Here is a 16,178-nt window from a genome sequence, read left to right as displayed (position 1 = left end):
CAGCGAAGCATCCCAAAAGTTCAGGGTTAGGATCCAGCTGAGGACCCTGGGCCCCGCAGTCTGAGTCAAGGAACTCCGGCCGAGTGTTGAAGTCGGTCCCACCCCGGGCCCCCAATCTAGGTCACCCGCGGGGAAGGGCTGAGCTGGGGGCTGTCTGCGCCGGAGGTGGGCGCGGAGTGAATTGATTCAGACCCTGCCCCTCGTTCTTCCACTAGATTGTAATTCCATCTCCTACGGGTCGAGCCGCCCTCCCTCAGGCTGCCGGTGCGTCCCTCCCCTCGGCTTCCAGCGTCCACTCCCCAGCCCCGAAAAGCCTTGCTGCCGCGAGCCCGCTCCACTTCAGCACGCCAGCCTCCCAACTGCTGTCTTGCCTCCTCGGACTCCCGAGTGGCTCCCGGTTCAGCTCCCTGGGTCCCCCACCTTCTCATCCTCGCGTCACTGGCGTCCCCCTCGTCCCCCAGGAGACGCCCTTTCCCTGCGCGCCCGGGACTTGGTGAAACTTTGCAGACACCGTCGGTGAGATGGATTTAATCTCAACCTTCTCGCTCCATTTCTTGCTCCTGGCCTGCAGCCTCCCACCCGGCGCCGTGTCACTCCGAACGGCTCTGCGAAAATCAGGTAAAGCGTTCAGTGCGCCCCGAGCCAGGGTGCCCGGAGCACCCTGGTCCCGGCCTTTGGTGGGGTTCGCAGAGCAGGCTGCTTCACACGGCTCTCTCTCGGCTGACCAGCGTGGGCTCAGCCTGCCTAGGCTATGCACGGAGCTCAGCCGAGGCACCAGCCTCGCCCTCCCCCAGCCCAGGCAGTTCCAGGGATGTTGTTTGTTAAAAGAAACGATCTGTTTCTCAGAGCTAGAAGAGGTAGTGGGCTCTGTGCTGAACCACAGACTGCTAAAAGTTGGGGGCAGCTATTGCTCTGTCTCGGTTACAGAGGACTGAGAGAGCGCAGAGGACTTTCAACTGCTCCTCCTGCTTCTTTGAACATCTTATTGAATTCATACTGCCTAGAGCCCAGCCATTTCCTGTTGAGTGTCTGAAGGTTTGCCTGGAGCCCCCTTTCCTGGCTCTGGTCCTGTCCAAGCATAGGGTTGCACTTTCTCTGTTGTTGGGATTTTCTTGTAGCTCCGGGCTGTTTCTGAAGAGAGCAGACAACAGTGGGTTAACCTGATCTCTTAGAACTCCTGTCTTAGCTCTGCTGTTCAAACAAAGATATATATGCACTGTAGGCTAGCTAGTACAAAGGATCGGAGAGAGAACGCAACACCACAAAAACTCACATTTCCTCTAGGTAAAAAGTATGTTTGTTTTTTATCAACATTGATTTGGCTGTGTCATGAGGGAAAGTAGAACATTTTAAACAATAAAGTTCCTAACATTGCTTCTGGGTAACGATTTTTATTCTTTGTTAGCCAGGACCATATTTAGAATTGTGAAAAAAAAATCTGCTTTTTCTTAGCTTACTTTACAAGTAGGGATTGTCTTATGGGATTAATTATGTCTTCTGAACAATGGAAAACAACCTAACTCTTTTAATGCAGCCTGCAAAACCTCACAGAAAGTGGAGTCTGCCTTCACAAATGTTTCTACAAGAAAGAGGCAAACCAGGAAAATTTATCAGAGTGCAAGGAAAATAATCTTGGCAGGTTCCCATTTGCTTGTTCAAATATTTCTTACCTCTCTGCTCTAGGATCTGTCTGGAGGTTAGGACTGTTGTCTTTGATCCTAGGAGATATCTTAGTCTTCAGGCTCTATCTGTGATCACCTGTATCCCCTTACCTGACTTAAAATTGAGGACCATTCTCAGTTTCCACAACACATTCACAGATTCAGAACAAATCTGTCCTCACACTGTCCAATTCACTGGGGAGGCCATCCCAGGTAAAGTCATATTAAATTGTCTTCTTGCATCTTCACACACCTTCTAGTCTCAATAAGAGGAGCCTTTGAACATTCTTGCTCAAGAAAACCACACTATGATCACTTGCCTTCTGCTCTGCGGGTCTCTGCACACCAAACCATCTAGCATGTGCTATTCAAACGTCTGTGGTGGCTCTTAGCCTCTGTGACATATGCAAGGCTCTTTGAGGGTAGACATCAATCCATTTAAGCAGAATGTAAAACTATTGCACAAAAAAACCTGCTGTATATAATTGCACACATGTTTTCCCCCACTTGCCTCTTCATTTTCTATTGTTTCTGGTCGTTCCTCTCCTAAAAACATTTCTGCCTGGTCCACTCAGCATCTTGTTCAGATATTCACATCAACAATAGCTCACATGGCTTTCTTTGCCTTTACTTGAAGTATGGGGGGGGGAGGGGAGAAGAGCAGTGATTTTTGAAAACTTCCTTTTAAATGTGTTTGGCCTCATCAAGGTAGAAGGAATATTTAGACTGGCTTCAGCCTAAGAAAGGCTTAAAAAAAAAACCAAAAAACTTCATAATTTTATCCAGACAATGGTTTTCAGGTTGGAAAGCTTCTTGGATGAAAATGACAGCTACTTCATAAACTTCAGGGCAAATTTTCCTTGTGGGCTCATTTACATCCCATGGAAAGACTAGTTTTTTGATCCGTAAAATTGGTCCAGATTAAAAACTGCCCCTGTTGGCTCTGATGCGAACAGCAAGTGGCTCATTTGTAATCTCCCCCAGACACCAGCAAACCCAGCTCCGGTCCATATGGGAGGGACTTTGTACCTGGTTTCCCCACAACAGAAATTGACTTAGGTACAGTACTTTGAAGGTGATGTGGCCACCACACAGGCATCAAAGCAGGGTATCCTGTTTATCTATTCCTCTTTACTCTGCACAATCGACTTTTGATACGTATGGTTTCCAATTAACCCAAAGGTTCCATCCTTTCTTTTAGAAAGAGACAGAATAGAACACTTTGCCCCTCACCCCAAGGTTGTAGCACCTTCTGCCATTGAGCATTAGGAAATAAAACTCCACACATATGCCAAGAGACACAAGAGTTGTCACAGCAATGCTAGTCAAATTAAATAATAATAACTGGCCCTAATTAAGTGCTTGTTACACTGTTCTGAGAACTTGACACATACTGATTTCTTTAATCAAGCCAGCAGCCTTCTGAACTGCGGGCTGCTAGTTTCTTTGTTTTACTAAGGGCAAAACAGTGGCTCAGTGGAGCTCAATCTCTTACCCGAGGCCACACAGAGGCTAAATGGTTGAATGGGAATTTAGGCTCTGGTATTTGGCACAAAGTCCAAGTCTTGAGCTGTCTTGTTTGCAGAACTATGTAGCCTTGAGTGTTTTCAAGGCTGAGTTCCCCAGGGACAGAAAGCCCTATAACCTAGGCAGAGGGCCTCACCTTGCTATTTTGTGGGGGATATCTATGTCACCTCCAAACAAAATAGTACCTTGTCTACTGATGTGAGGTACAAGAAGCTGACTCCACCCATAAATAGTGTATGTAGCTTTACAGAGTGATGAGGAACTGCTTATCTCTTTGTCAGACTCATGGGAATTAATGTTTGGGGGGAAAGAAAGACACTGGAGTTCCTTGGGTGTAGAAGAATGGGAAGGTGGAGGGTTCTATGTCTATACCACCTCTGCAGGCTTCCACTGTGTATAAACATAGTGGGCTGAAAGAGTTTCACTTCTGATCTGCATAAACCAGAAGTGCAAACTCCTCACTTTGCAACAGGACCTAGAGGGACTCCGTGACTTGTCCAAGTTAATGTCAAAAGCTGAGCTGGCCTGGTGTGAAGACACACACACACCGCAACACCAGTGGCCTGTATCCTCTTGCTTCTGGTTCTCAGCAGAGATTTCAAGGGGGAAATTCACATAACTGTGGACACACGGGAAAGAAGCTACTCGTAGTCCACAGGCAGATCTGTCACCCCGGCCTTCATTATGAAATCGTTTCTAGGCAGCTTTATTGCGATGAAAAACTAAAACATTATTATATTTATGAAAAATCTTCCTTTTCAGGGATTGCTTGATAAGTTCTAATAAACATCTCCAGTGTGGACACTCTCAGCTGCTCAGCCTCAGCTAGCAGTAACCACCTAAGGGGCCTGTGGTCTTCCTCATCACCTGCCTATGGGCTAATTCCCCTCTTGTAGATATTTGTTTTGAAATAAATGGTCTTGGGCTATTTTCTTTACTTGAGAATATCATCTTGTGTACCATAGTAGAAGACCTACCCCCAAACACAGCCCCTGGCAACTGGCAATGTGCTTTCTGACCCTAAAGTTTTGATTCTTCTAGAGTCTCTCATATTTTGTGTGTACTTTCCCACACCCAACACAATACTTTCAAGATGAACTCATGCATGGTGGCACTTATCAGCATTTTTTTCCTTTGTTATTGGTTAGTAATAGTTCTTTGTATAGATCTTAGATGACCAAAGTGTGTTTAACTGTTCCCTAGGGAATGGCTTTTTAGGGGGTTTTCAGCTTCAGGCTGTGGTGAATGAGGATTCTCCACATAGGTATATACCTGCCTCTGTGTGGATAAGCTTTTATTTCTCTTGATAAGGAGCTGAGTGGGGATCATTGCTCCTGGTAGGGTGAACTTTCCAAGAAAGCACTAAATCGCTTTTCAGAATGATTGTACTATTTCACATTCCCAGGAGCCATGTATGGAAGTTCTAGTCATCCTGGATTCCCTGCAGCATTTGGTACATATTTTTGTTTCATGTCTGCAGCTGTGAAGAAAAAAAAAAAAAGCTAAAACCAAAACTTGACAAAAAGAAACATATGGGAGGGTGGGTTTAGGTCACAATTCCATGTTAGAATCCATCACTGGAAATGACAAGAATTTGAAGCAGCCGATTGTATCACCTCCAGTCAAGAGCAAAGAGAAATAACTACATGAGAGCTCACTAGCTTGCTTGCTGGCTTGTGCTCAATGATTTCCCTGCTATTATATGGTCATGATTCCCCTGGATAGAGAATGGTGCTGCCCATGGTGGGCCTTCTCACATCAGTCACCTTAAGACAATTGCCACAGGCCAAGTCAATGTTGACAATCCCCTACTGATTGATACATTTTCCCTAGGTCATTCTAGTTGTGTCAAGTTGAAAATGAAAGCTAACCATTTATTTTCCATTTCTTTTTCTTTCTTTTTGTTTGGTTTAAGGTTTCTAATGGGTGTATAATGATATATCTCATCATAGTTTTAATTTTTTGTTTCCTTTATGACTAATGATACTGAACTTTTTTTCACGTGTCTTTTGCCTCTCACATTCTTTGAATCTTTTGAATTTTTCTGAAGAAAAAAAGAAGATATGTTTGTTTTCTTACTGAATTTCTTTGTGTTCTTTGTACATTTTGAGTGCAGCCCTTTATTAGATGTGTACTTTGAAAGCATCGGCTTCCCAGATGCAATTTGCTCATTTTATTGCATGTATGTGTGTATGCCCAGGTGTGTGGCAGTGGGTACACATATAGAGGTCAGAAGACAACCTCAAATGTTATTCTTTTAAAGTTATCCACACCCTTTGACAAAAGGTCTCATATTGGCCTGGAGATAACTAATTAGGCTGGACTTGCTGGCCAATGAGCCTCAAGGGCCCCTCTGTCTCTTTTTCCCCCAGCATTGAGATTACTAGTACATGTCACCATGGCCAGAAGTTTTCCATGGGTTCCAGGGACTGAATTAAGGTCTTTGTGCTTTCGAAGCAAACACTTCCCTGACTAAGCTATCTCTGATATTAGATCCTTTCCATGTGATTTGTATGTGAATTGGGGGTTTTGTCTTTTCTGGAGTCCCCCCATTTCCTTTTGTCACTAGCCAACTCTATCCCATCACAGTGAGATTGCGTTGGTTCTTGGGAGTCCCTCCCCTTTCTGTGTATGTATAGGTAGATGGATAATAGATAGATAGCACCATATAGGGATATATCGTATGTACACATGTGTGTGCTCACACGTATGTATGGTATCTAGTAGTGCTTAGCTGGTAATGCTCCATAAACTTCAAGGATCATGGCAGAAGAATTCTATGCGGCCTCTGTTGTCCTCTCTTTCCATGGATTTCTTTATCACGTCTAGTAACTACAAAGAAACACTTCTATTTGTTTTTTTTTTTCAGCCTTTAACTCTTGCTCCATGACTGTTTGTCATCAATATAGAGGAGAGAAATCAAGGTCAGGGTTATGTGTGGTTTAATGTAGGGAGTACTTTCCCATAGGAAGAGTGACTTGGACCGAAACAATATACACCTCCATCCCCTGGGCTAAGAGTTTAATAACCTTACAATTCTTTGGGAAAAATAGTAGTCTGTAGTTTTTCTTCTGCTATGCCACCCTCAGTGTGTTAATATGGTCTGAAAGCATCTAGCGATTCCAATCTGGATTTATGAAAGTCAAGTCCAATATGTTTGAAGTTATGGTGAGCCTCACCTTCCACATGGTTTGTCCTGTGGATGGATGTCTAGTGTTCCCATATCCCACTCATTGAGGTTAATTAAGTAGGTTTGTAGTATTTTCCATGGATTATAATATGTGTTTTTGGGTGGTTAGTTGGTTGGTTGGTTAGTTGGTTGGTTGGTTAGTTGATTGGTTGGTTAAGTGAGAGTAGATCTGAGGTAACTCAGGCTTCCTCCACCTCCCACCTTCTGTGATCCCAGGTATGTGCCACCACTCCTGCATCATGATATCTTGATGGCAGCTGACTGTTTGAGCTGGCAAAGTCCCAGATCAAAGTCCTTCTTAATGAGCACCGCATGTCAGGCAACATGTACTAAGAATCACCTATAAATTCTGACAGAAAAGAAAAAAAGGGGGGTGGGGTGGGGATTGAGGAAATCTAGCTACCAGAGCCTCAGGTGCAGGCTGTTGGAAAAGTTTCTCAAAGCTATTTTTGAGTCCACTGATGTAGACCTCCCTTTTGAAGAAAGACCCAACATGTGGCTTCTATGTCCTGAGATAAACCAGGAGATGCTGTCTTCATACTGAATGGCTGATTGAAGTGAAGTCTCAGGTGGAAAAATTACATAAACGGCCAGCAGAGGGCATACTTTCAGAGCTTGGGGGAGCAAGTCTCAGGCTCTGGACAGGCAGGTACAGAGGTCTTCAATTATGCAGAAAGAATTTTTAGAGTACATCCCAGGCATCCGATTTTGAAACAAGAACTCCAGGAGAGTTGACAACAGGCAACTTGAAGTCTACACATGGAGAATTTGCTCCCTCCCTCCCCCCCCCCCCGCCTCTCCTTCTTCATACCTCTATCCTGCTACACCCACGGAATTTGTCTCTTCCACATAAAACTGGGCCAGATAGCATCGCATTTGGCCAGATGCAATTTAATTAAGCAAGCACGTACACAGACTCACTGGGATTTCTGAAGGTTGGCTTGGGGATTTGTTATCTTCTTTCTTCTTTGGTTGCTGTTGTTATTATTACTTTTTAGAGACAGGCTTGATAGAGAGCCCAGGCTAACTGTGAAAGGGTCCTCCTCCAGCTTCAGGCTCCTGAGCAACTTGTGGTCTTATGGTGCCTGAGTGACACCTTTCTGGAGCCAAACCACCCATACCTTCTTTCCTTGCTTGCCCACTGAGGGATGGCTTTGAGTAGACCTGAGAAATAGTAACAGCCACACCACGATCTACATAGCCAACCCCCACCATCCATTTTTCTCTCACCTCCATGAAGCGTGCACGGGTGGCTCCTGGCTGAGCAGGCATGCTCACACTTCAATATTTGGCCAGTCTGAGGCTAAGCTCTGAGTTTTCCTGTTGGTTATTTGGTGACATTTGGAAATTTGCGTAAGCTATGCACCCTTTCTCTAGTTTCCAATAAATAACAATGTTAAGGAAAGTACCTACCTTACAGACTTCCTTAGGGGACTAATGAGGTAGTGTATATTACAAGACACTGGAATAGGACTGGGTGATGCTTAAGGCAAAATTGAAGAAACTGTTAATCTGGATGAGAAGGAAAAGCCTGAATGAATATATATACAAATATATTTACCGGCATCCTAACAAACTATGAGCATTTATGATTTCATTTCTTTATCCTTTCCCAGACATGTTAATGCGTCACTGCTTGTGATTTAATTTGTAGTGTCTTATAAACATTTCCGATGTTTTATAAATACGTTAATTTAGTAATCAAAAAACTGTTCAGCCACATACCTTGATTTTTTTTTTTGGCTTGGTAAATGAGGCTGCCACGTGCATGTGTTTTCTTTGAGCAGATTACCTCTGTACGAAAGTATAACCCTGGTGGTGATGCTTGAATTTTACCTGGTAACTATTTTGAGTGACGTTGTACAGAATTCGGAGAAGGGAAACGGTTTCTCAAAGAATATTCTCACACTTGATCTGTGACAGGGAATCAGCCCAAGTTTGAACGTAGTCAGGTATTAAGAAATAGCCTTGGTCTTATGCACAGGTTAGTAGTGACAGAAAGACAGGCCAGGCCCTGAGAACTTCCTGTAATGATTCTTCTATTTCCTTAGCTATAAGAAGCCCTCTCTTCCCCTAGGTTACCTCACTGCTATCTTACTTTGAAAATCAAAGGAAGTAAATCGGACCAGTCCTTTGAGAGAACTGAAGTACTGCCTGTGGATAAGATATTCCAGGTTGGGCATCCATAATCCAAACTCTGAAACTCTAAACACAAAACTTTTTAAGCACTGACATGATGCCCCGTGTAGAAAAACCCACAGACGACTCGATACGTGAAATTGAGCTTCACGCACAAAATTATTTAGAATATTCCATGAATTGCCTTCAGGCTCTGTGGGTAAAATGTTTGTGAAACATAAATGTGCTTTGTGTGTTTTGGCTTGGCTCATCTCAACCCCGAGCAAGCATCATTACATATATGCAAATATTCCCCAATCTAAAAGAACGTATCCTAACCCTTCCTGTTCTGAATGTATTTGGATAAAGGAAATCTGCCTGCTTCAGCTAAGAGTGATCATGCAAAACACTGGTGTCTTCACCAGCCAGGCCTAGCAAAGCTGCCTTTCCCATGGCTCTGTTCGCATCTCCGTTTATTTCTAAGTCTCTCTCTCTCTCTCTCTCTCTCTCTCTCTCTCTCTCTCTCTCTCTCTTTCTTTCTCTCTTGTCACTCCCCTAATGACACTTGAGATGAGTTTCTTATCTGACTCTGCAAATACTGAGCCATTTAAATTTTAACACTCTTTTTTTTCTTTTGCTGACAAGGCACCCCCAAATCCTGATTCAGTTTTAATACAAAGTTAATGCTATTTATTTTTCTTGGTGCAATAAGTTTATATTGGCCTTTTAACAGTTTACTTTGTGCAAAAGGAGTCGTATCAGCAGGCACTTCTCCATAACATCTGGGCAGTTGGGAACATAATACTTAAACATAACCTACGTTTAAAGCCTTCCTTGGACAGATGGCTAACTTTATTGATTTAATCTTACACTTAGGAATAGGTCCCATGATCCTTTGCTTGCAATTCTTAAGAGTGAGCAGAGAAATAAATAACATGGCCGATGGTTGTGAATTAGGAGCCTGTTACTTGTCTGTGATTTATCTTTTAAATAGTTCCATATAAACAGTGGCAGTACAGATTGCTTGAGTCTCTACCCTAGGGGAGTTTAGATAATGCTTGCAGTAATCCAAGGAAGAAGGTAACACTCTAGCCTATGAGTTTACGTCTATCTTGACCTCTTGGTGACAGGGTCATAGCATGGTTAAACGTGGAGCATTACCTCTGCCCTAGGCAGGCATTATGCTCCCTGAGCTGGTTAGTTATCATTTGAGCAATTTTACTGTGAAGTCCACCCTCAAAGACAGCTGAGGAAATATATCGTATGAGGTAAATTCACACAAGAAACTGTGTGTGGTGGTACACATCTGTGTCCTAGGAATTGGGCAGTGAAAACGGGAAGCTTGTAAATCCCAGGCCATGGTGGACTGCTACACAGTGAGACTGTCTCAAAAAGAAAAAAACAAAAAACCAAAAAACAAACAACCCAACAACAGAACCCAGATTCAGACTACAGGGTTTGTTGATCAGGGTTAGCTGTGTTGAAGTTTGCATGTGTTCCTCTAATTTTGCACAGACAGAATAGGAATCTAGCAAGCCCAGTCCAGTGTTTTCTTCATGTGATAGCAAACTCTATCATTTGTCTGCTTCGGGTTGGTTCATCCTGTCCTTAGAACAGTTACGTGTTGAAGGGCGGTGGTGGTGCCTATCTTTAATCCTAGCACTCAGGAGGCAGAGGCAGGCAGATCTCTGTGAGTTTGAGATCAGCCTAGTCTATAGAGTGAGTTATAGGACAGCCAAGGCTACACAGAGAAACCCTGTCTCAAAGAAGCAAAGAGAAACCATGTCTTGCCAAAGACAAAACAAAACAAATTTAAAAAAAAAAAAGAATGTTTGTCTGTCTGCTGCAGCACCTAACAAGCAAGCGCTTGGGTTAATCTGATCAATTAACGTCAGCTGCTGGGTGAGCAACATCAAAGTTTGTTACCTCCACATGATACTTATTTTCCATTTATTCACAGCCCAGTGTGTGTGTGTTTCTGGTTAGCTGTTCCCTATGGATGGCTCTGTTGTGTGTGGTGACCTCAAGATCTTGCCATCCTATGTTGAGATTCTCCATCTTGTGATGGTACTGTCTTTGAAAGAGACAGACCTACAAGGAGGGAGGTGAGCAGCAGGAAGGAGTGTGAGAGAGACTTTATGTGTCAGAGCAGACCATAGTCACAAAGCCCCAGCAAGGGTTCCAGGGGATGCATTTTAGGTGTGCACATGGGAAGAACCTGAACCCAGGACAGTGGGTTGTCTCTGATGCTCTATTTTGAAGTTCCTTAAAGGACCAAGAAGAGGTGTTACCAAATTTGTAGGAGGAGACCGTCCACAGATTTTGTGTCTTTTTGCCTGTGCGTGGGTTTGAGCTGGAGTGTAACTGTCATGGTAATGTACAACTTTGTTTGAAAAGCAAGTGCTTCGTGTTTGTGTGCTGTTACTATATCAGAATGAGTAGCCAAGGATGGGAACTTATAAAGAAAGAGATGTATGTGGGTTCATGGTCCCAGCCCATGATCTTAAGGCTGCACCTGGTGATGTTCTTGCTGGTCAGAATCCTGAAGTGGTACAGAGAGGACATGGAGCCATAAAGAAGGGAGGGAGTGTGTGTATGGATCCTTGTCTCCGTCTCTATTTTAATAAAGGAACCATTATCCAAATATAAATGCTCCCTTAATGACCTTATCTAATCCCTAGCACCTCTGAAAGGCCCCGGCTCTAAATACTACTCAGATTAAATTTCCACCCTCTCAATGCCGAGAAGTAGTGATTAAATTTCAAGACATGTTACCAAGGGGCATGCGGTCAGGCCATGTCTGAACCATGACAGTTACCATCTGTCAGAAACCACAGCAATATAAGGAAAGACCCTAAAAGCCAAGCAATCCAATTGACGTAGATGAGTTTGGAACAAGGCCTGAAATACAGAGAGAGCTACGTTAACCAGGGCTCCACCATTGTGGTTGATCTCTGACAGTTTCTTAAGCTACATTGGTTTGATTTCCAGAATAGAAATTATCTGTTCATCTAGGTTCCTTTTTGCCCTCATAGCTGGTTCACAGAAAGCTTGACTGCCATTGCATGCTCTGGGCTCCCTGTCAACCATGTGCCATAAAATGTACCACCTTCCTCTGGGTTCCCTCTTTGTTGAGTGAGTCTGAACTCCCCTCAGAGCTTCTGCCATGGTATTGTGTATCTGCCTATGTAAATCTAGTAAATCTCTTACCCCTAGGGACAAACAGTGTCTCCTCAGACCCCCAAACCCAGAACTTTTCAAGTTAAATGAATATGTGACTGCGTATTCTTATATCTTACAAGAAGTAAAATTAACCCCTTTATAGATGTCACCTACGAATTAGAGTGGTGGTTCCTCAACGTTCCTAAAGCTGGGATTCCTTAATGTAGTTCCTTATGTTGTGGAGACCCCTAGCCATAAAACTATTTTCATTGCTTCTTCATAACTGTAATGTTTCTACAGTTATGAACCATAATTTAAATATAAATATCTGTATTTTCTGATAATCTTTGTGGGTCGTGACCCTCAGGTTGAGAACCATTGGATTGGAGCGTGCTTTTTTTTTGAGGGGGTGGCCTGGGGTGATGTTTCAGAAGACAGAGTCCTTGCCACATAACTGAGAAATTTTATACCCAGAACTCATGTTTTTAAAAGCTGAAGTGTGTGGCTTACACATGTGCACTTACAATCCCAGCACTGGGAAGCAAGAGACAGGAGGCTCTTTGGGGGCTTGCTGGCCAGCCTGCTGTAGCCTAATTGTTGAACTCTAGGTTTCTGGTGTCTACTTCAGGCTTGTGCACATGCACACATGCATCTATACATGTGTATGTACATAAATGCAAAATAATAAGGGGGAGAATGGCTTTCTAAAAAGACAATTGAAACTTTAGCCACCCCACCCACCAGGTTTCTAGAAGCTTCACTATTTGTGTCTCATCATAGAAAGGACTCTTCACGGTAGATAATTTATTCAGCAAGATGCTTCTTAAAATATAACAATAATCTTTTAGACATAGCAGCCTGCTGGATGAGGATGAAGATAGTTTGGATAGATCACATGGCCGGTAAATTCATAAGTTTGTTTGAATGACTTTTCAAAGCACCTTCGGAATTTCAATTATGGCTTCACAACTTCATTATGGCTTTGTCATCTTTGTCCCACTGGGAAGTCAGGGCACTTAGGATGACTTAGAAGTAGCCAGATGGCATAGCCAGGACATGAACCTGGGCTAACCAACAGTCTGACACTATTGCTCTACAGTGTAGAGATGTATCTGTAGCCAACAGAGACGATAACAGTGAAAGTTCTGGAAACTGGCTTCACTCTGCTGGATGGTTTGCTGTCTCATAGATTTCTTTGCTTTCCTAGTGATGAATGTAGTCCCCACATTGATCTGACACTGGAATATTCTTCCCTTATATCTGCCCAGGTAACCTCAAGATGTGACTCCATCACCCTTAGAGGGAATTTCACCAGTGAGATTTCCTCTTTATCCTTCCTTCTTTTGAGAGGCTGTGTGTATGCTATGGATGCTCTAGAATAACTGAGGAGGGTTGACAGTCATACCCTCAGTGTCTGGTGCGCAGATGACAGCCCCTTGAATCTTCTGGGTGTCTCTGATGGGAGAGATTTTTGGTGCCTCAGGGACCACTCTGATGACTGCCTAGCTTTGAAGTTTCGAATCCCTCCCAATATTCAGTAGCCACCTTCTTTGGTAGTAAGCAATACTTGTTAGTCTTCCAAAGCGGAATAAGTCAAGGCTCAGCATTCAAGGGACAAGGATTTCTCCTTGATGTTCCGAGTTTCTAATTGGTGTCGTGAAATAAAGAAAGCATTAGGTTGTATAATGGCTATTCTAAAGTAATGGATAAGCTTCAGTGACAACCTGTATGCAGAACACAGGAATCACAGAGACTCGGATCAGACAAGTCTGCATTTGGATTCTAGCTTCAGCTTTTACAGTTGACTGATTCCAGAGGTCTCCTTCATTTTTCGTTCTTTATGGTGCTCATCTGAAATTTAAGCATCATAACACCTAGAATAATGTTGTCTAGGTAAGTCTATAAAATGCCTAAACATTTGGTGCTCATTAATTACGTTTTTTATGCTTTACAAGAGTTTATATACTAGCAGCAATGGTATAGCTTTTTTTCAGATTGAGACAATCTCAGACTTGGAGGACATTGACATGACATGTAAATGAGCTTAGGAGCCCATGAACATGCAAATGAAAGAATTCCATTGCCTTAATTTCATATCACAGATTTTTTCAAATATGCACCCTCAAATGATGAGTTGTAATGTCTAGGTTAATCATAAAGTTCATGTCCTTGACAAAAGACCTGAAATCAGAATCAAATTTAATAAAAAGTAGTCGGTGTTCATCTGGGGCTTTGTATAAGACCAGGAAGGAAGGATTAAGCCACTGTGGGAGTGATAGGTTTTCCTATGTGAACTATCAAAAAACCGGCTGTAGTTGAAACATTTTTTTTTGAGGTTTCTTAGCTGTATTTTTTAAGGCATGCTATTACAGAATACATTTAAAATGTGTTATTTTTTAAAGGACTTTTTTTGTATTCACTTATCTGTATATGTGCACACCTGTGTGCAGATGTCTGCCAAGACTTGAAGATATCAGATCCCCTAGAGGTGTGGTTATAGATAGTTGTGAGCTTCCCAACATGGATTCTGGGAACCAAACTCCAGTCCTCTCTGGAAGAACAGCATGTTCTCTTAATGATTCTAAACTCTAGCTCAAAGATACTATTTCTGTGGTAAATGCTGTCATTCACCCCTCCCCCACTTTTTTGGACCCAGCCTTACATAATCTAGGCTGGCCTGAAAGTCACAATGTGGCTAAGAATGCCCTTGAACTTCTGATCCTTGCTTCTTCTACTGCTGGAATTACTGGCATGCAATGCCAGGCCCAGTTCTTTGTCTTTTGTTTTGTTTTGTTTTTGTTTTTTCCTTTCCCTGCCTTTGATTTAACAATATTCTGCTACGATGACTTTCTCCAAATACAGTTCTGATCTTGCAACTCTAATATTTAATATGTTTTCCTTTCTGGGCCCCTTGGCTTCCTAGGACCTAATGCCGGACAGTCTAGGCTTGGGATAACATGGCCTTTCTTTTCCTGTCTCCTCTCTGAATTCATTTCACAGTCCATTCTCCGGTCAAGCGAGATTGCTTGCCATTTTATGGACCCTCTACTCCTTTTCCAGTTCTGAATGCTGTCTACATATTGGTCTGACTTAAAATATTGCTCTCTCATCTCAGCGCAAGGAAATACCTTTGAAGTACGACTCAATTGTTCCTGGCCAGAGAGTTTTTACTGAACGCCCCATAGGCGGAAGCCAGCCCACAGGTCTCCCATTGTGCCTGGACTTTTGGTTGTGGTGGTCTTTTGGTTTTGGTGTGTTTGACTCATATCTCCTATTCTTCACTTTTCCAAGAAAAGCATCCTGATTTCTCTGCCTTTGCCTCTCCTCCGTCGCCTGATGGAGTGTCTTGTGTGAGGCTGGCCCTTCAGCCGACAGCTGTGAGATGGGAAACAACAGCCTCATTCTGGGCAAATGTGTTTTCACATCGCGTGATTAATTTGGTCCCTCTCGCAGCTCCCAAACTCATTTCCTTTCTCAAGTGCAATACAGAAAAGGTGTCACCTCCGCGTGCTAACATTGTTGCTCAACCTGGGCAGACGTTTGGAAACCCACGCTGCAGTGTGATTTAGAGAAGGGAATGCCCCTGGGAGTCTGTCTGCAGCAGCAGGTAATTTAAGTCCCACCTCTGCCTGCTGCAGGCTGTTGGAGTGTCAGGGTTTTAAGGAGACCCTGATTGAGTCTAAACTGTGAACTGCATCTCTGTTGCTACCCAGAGACCATGTCTGGTTTGAAATAACCTGTAGGGCTGAGACCTGCCTTGCATGCGGAGGTTACAAAGCCAAGACAGGACTGTATACTTAGACATCAGAGACAGGGGTTAGGAGGGGTTAAAATAGCCCAGTGTTCCACACTCCTTTGCACATCTGCTTTTAAAACAGTAAGAAAGTGAGGCTTCCATGGGAATGAGATGACTGAGAAGGTCAAGTTGCAGGAGAGAGGCTAAAACCGGTCTGTCTACCATAATGAGGTCTGACTGCAAGGCCGAGAGGAAAACAGTACCCCAGTTCTTCAACATTCATCTTCAGTTTTATTGTGCTGACCCTGGCTTGCTTCCAAAAATCAATCCTGCAAACCCGGGAAAGTGAAATGGCCAAAAGCTGGACATTCTGCAAAGGTGTTTTTCATTGTTTGCCTTCTGAGGACCAACGAGCCTGAAAGTGCTTCTGGGCAGCCTGATTGAAAGCACCGATCGATTGACCAGTGAACTGACTCCCGTGATCCATGTGTATATCAAGAAATATGCGGCAACACATGTGCACATATACATAATAGTTACAAATGAGTCACACTGAAGTTGAGACTAGGAATGAATGGAACAAACGATTTGGTATTAGGAGAAGCTGTATTGATGTCTGAAACTGACTTTGAAATACACTAGATTTCCTGATGATAGACGGCGAGACAGACAGATTGTTAAATAGATATGTGATAAATCAAGTATAGTAAAATATTGATGTAGAGACCTGTGGTGATGAATATATACATACACATACATACATATATGCATAATATATATACAT

General features: G+C 43.2%; 1 protein-coding gene across 3 annotated transcripts in view; it reads left to right on the top strand.

Moving 5' to 3' along the window:
* The first annotated feature begins 210 nt into the window (after positions 1-210).
* Egflam (EGF like, fibronectin type III and laminin G domains) overlaps positions 211-16,178 on the top strand; it is a 178,363-nt gene continuing 162,395 nt past the window's right edge. For 2 of the 3 annotated variants that reach the window (XM_028767593.1, XM_028767594.1), the window contains exon 1: positions 216-618. In XM_028767593.1, coding sequence (XP_028623426.1) covers positions 522-618 — 97 coding nt within the window. In that variant the 5' untranslated portion in view covers positions 216-521. Of the gene's footprint in view, positions 619-16,178 lie in introns of all 3 variants that reach the window. The other variant, XM_028767595.1, reaches the window with a different exon arrangement.

The sequence above is a fragment of the Grammomys surdaster genome, unplaced genomic scaffold (genome assembly GCF_004785775.1).
Source record: "Grammomys surdaster isolate TR1022 unplaced genomic scaffold, NIH_TR_1.0 174, whole genome shotgun sequence".
In the NCBI taxonomy this organism is placed as follows: Eukaryota; Metazoa; Chordata; class Mammalia; order Rodentia; family Muridae; genus Grammomys; species Grammomys surdaster.
This window is presented reverse-complemented; position numbering and strand designations above follow the sequence as displayed.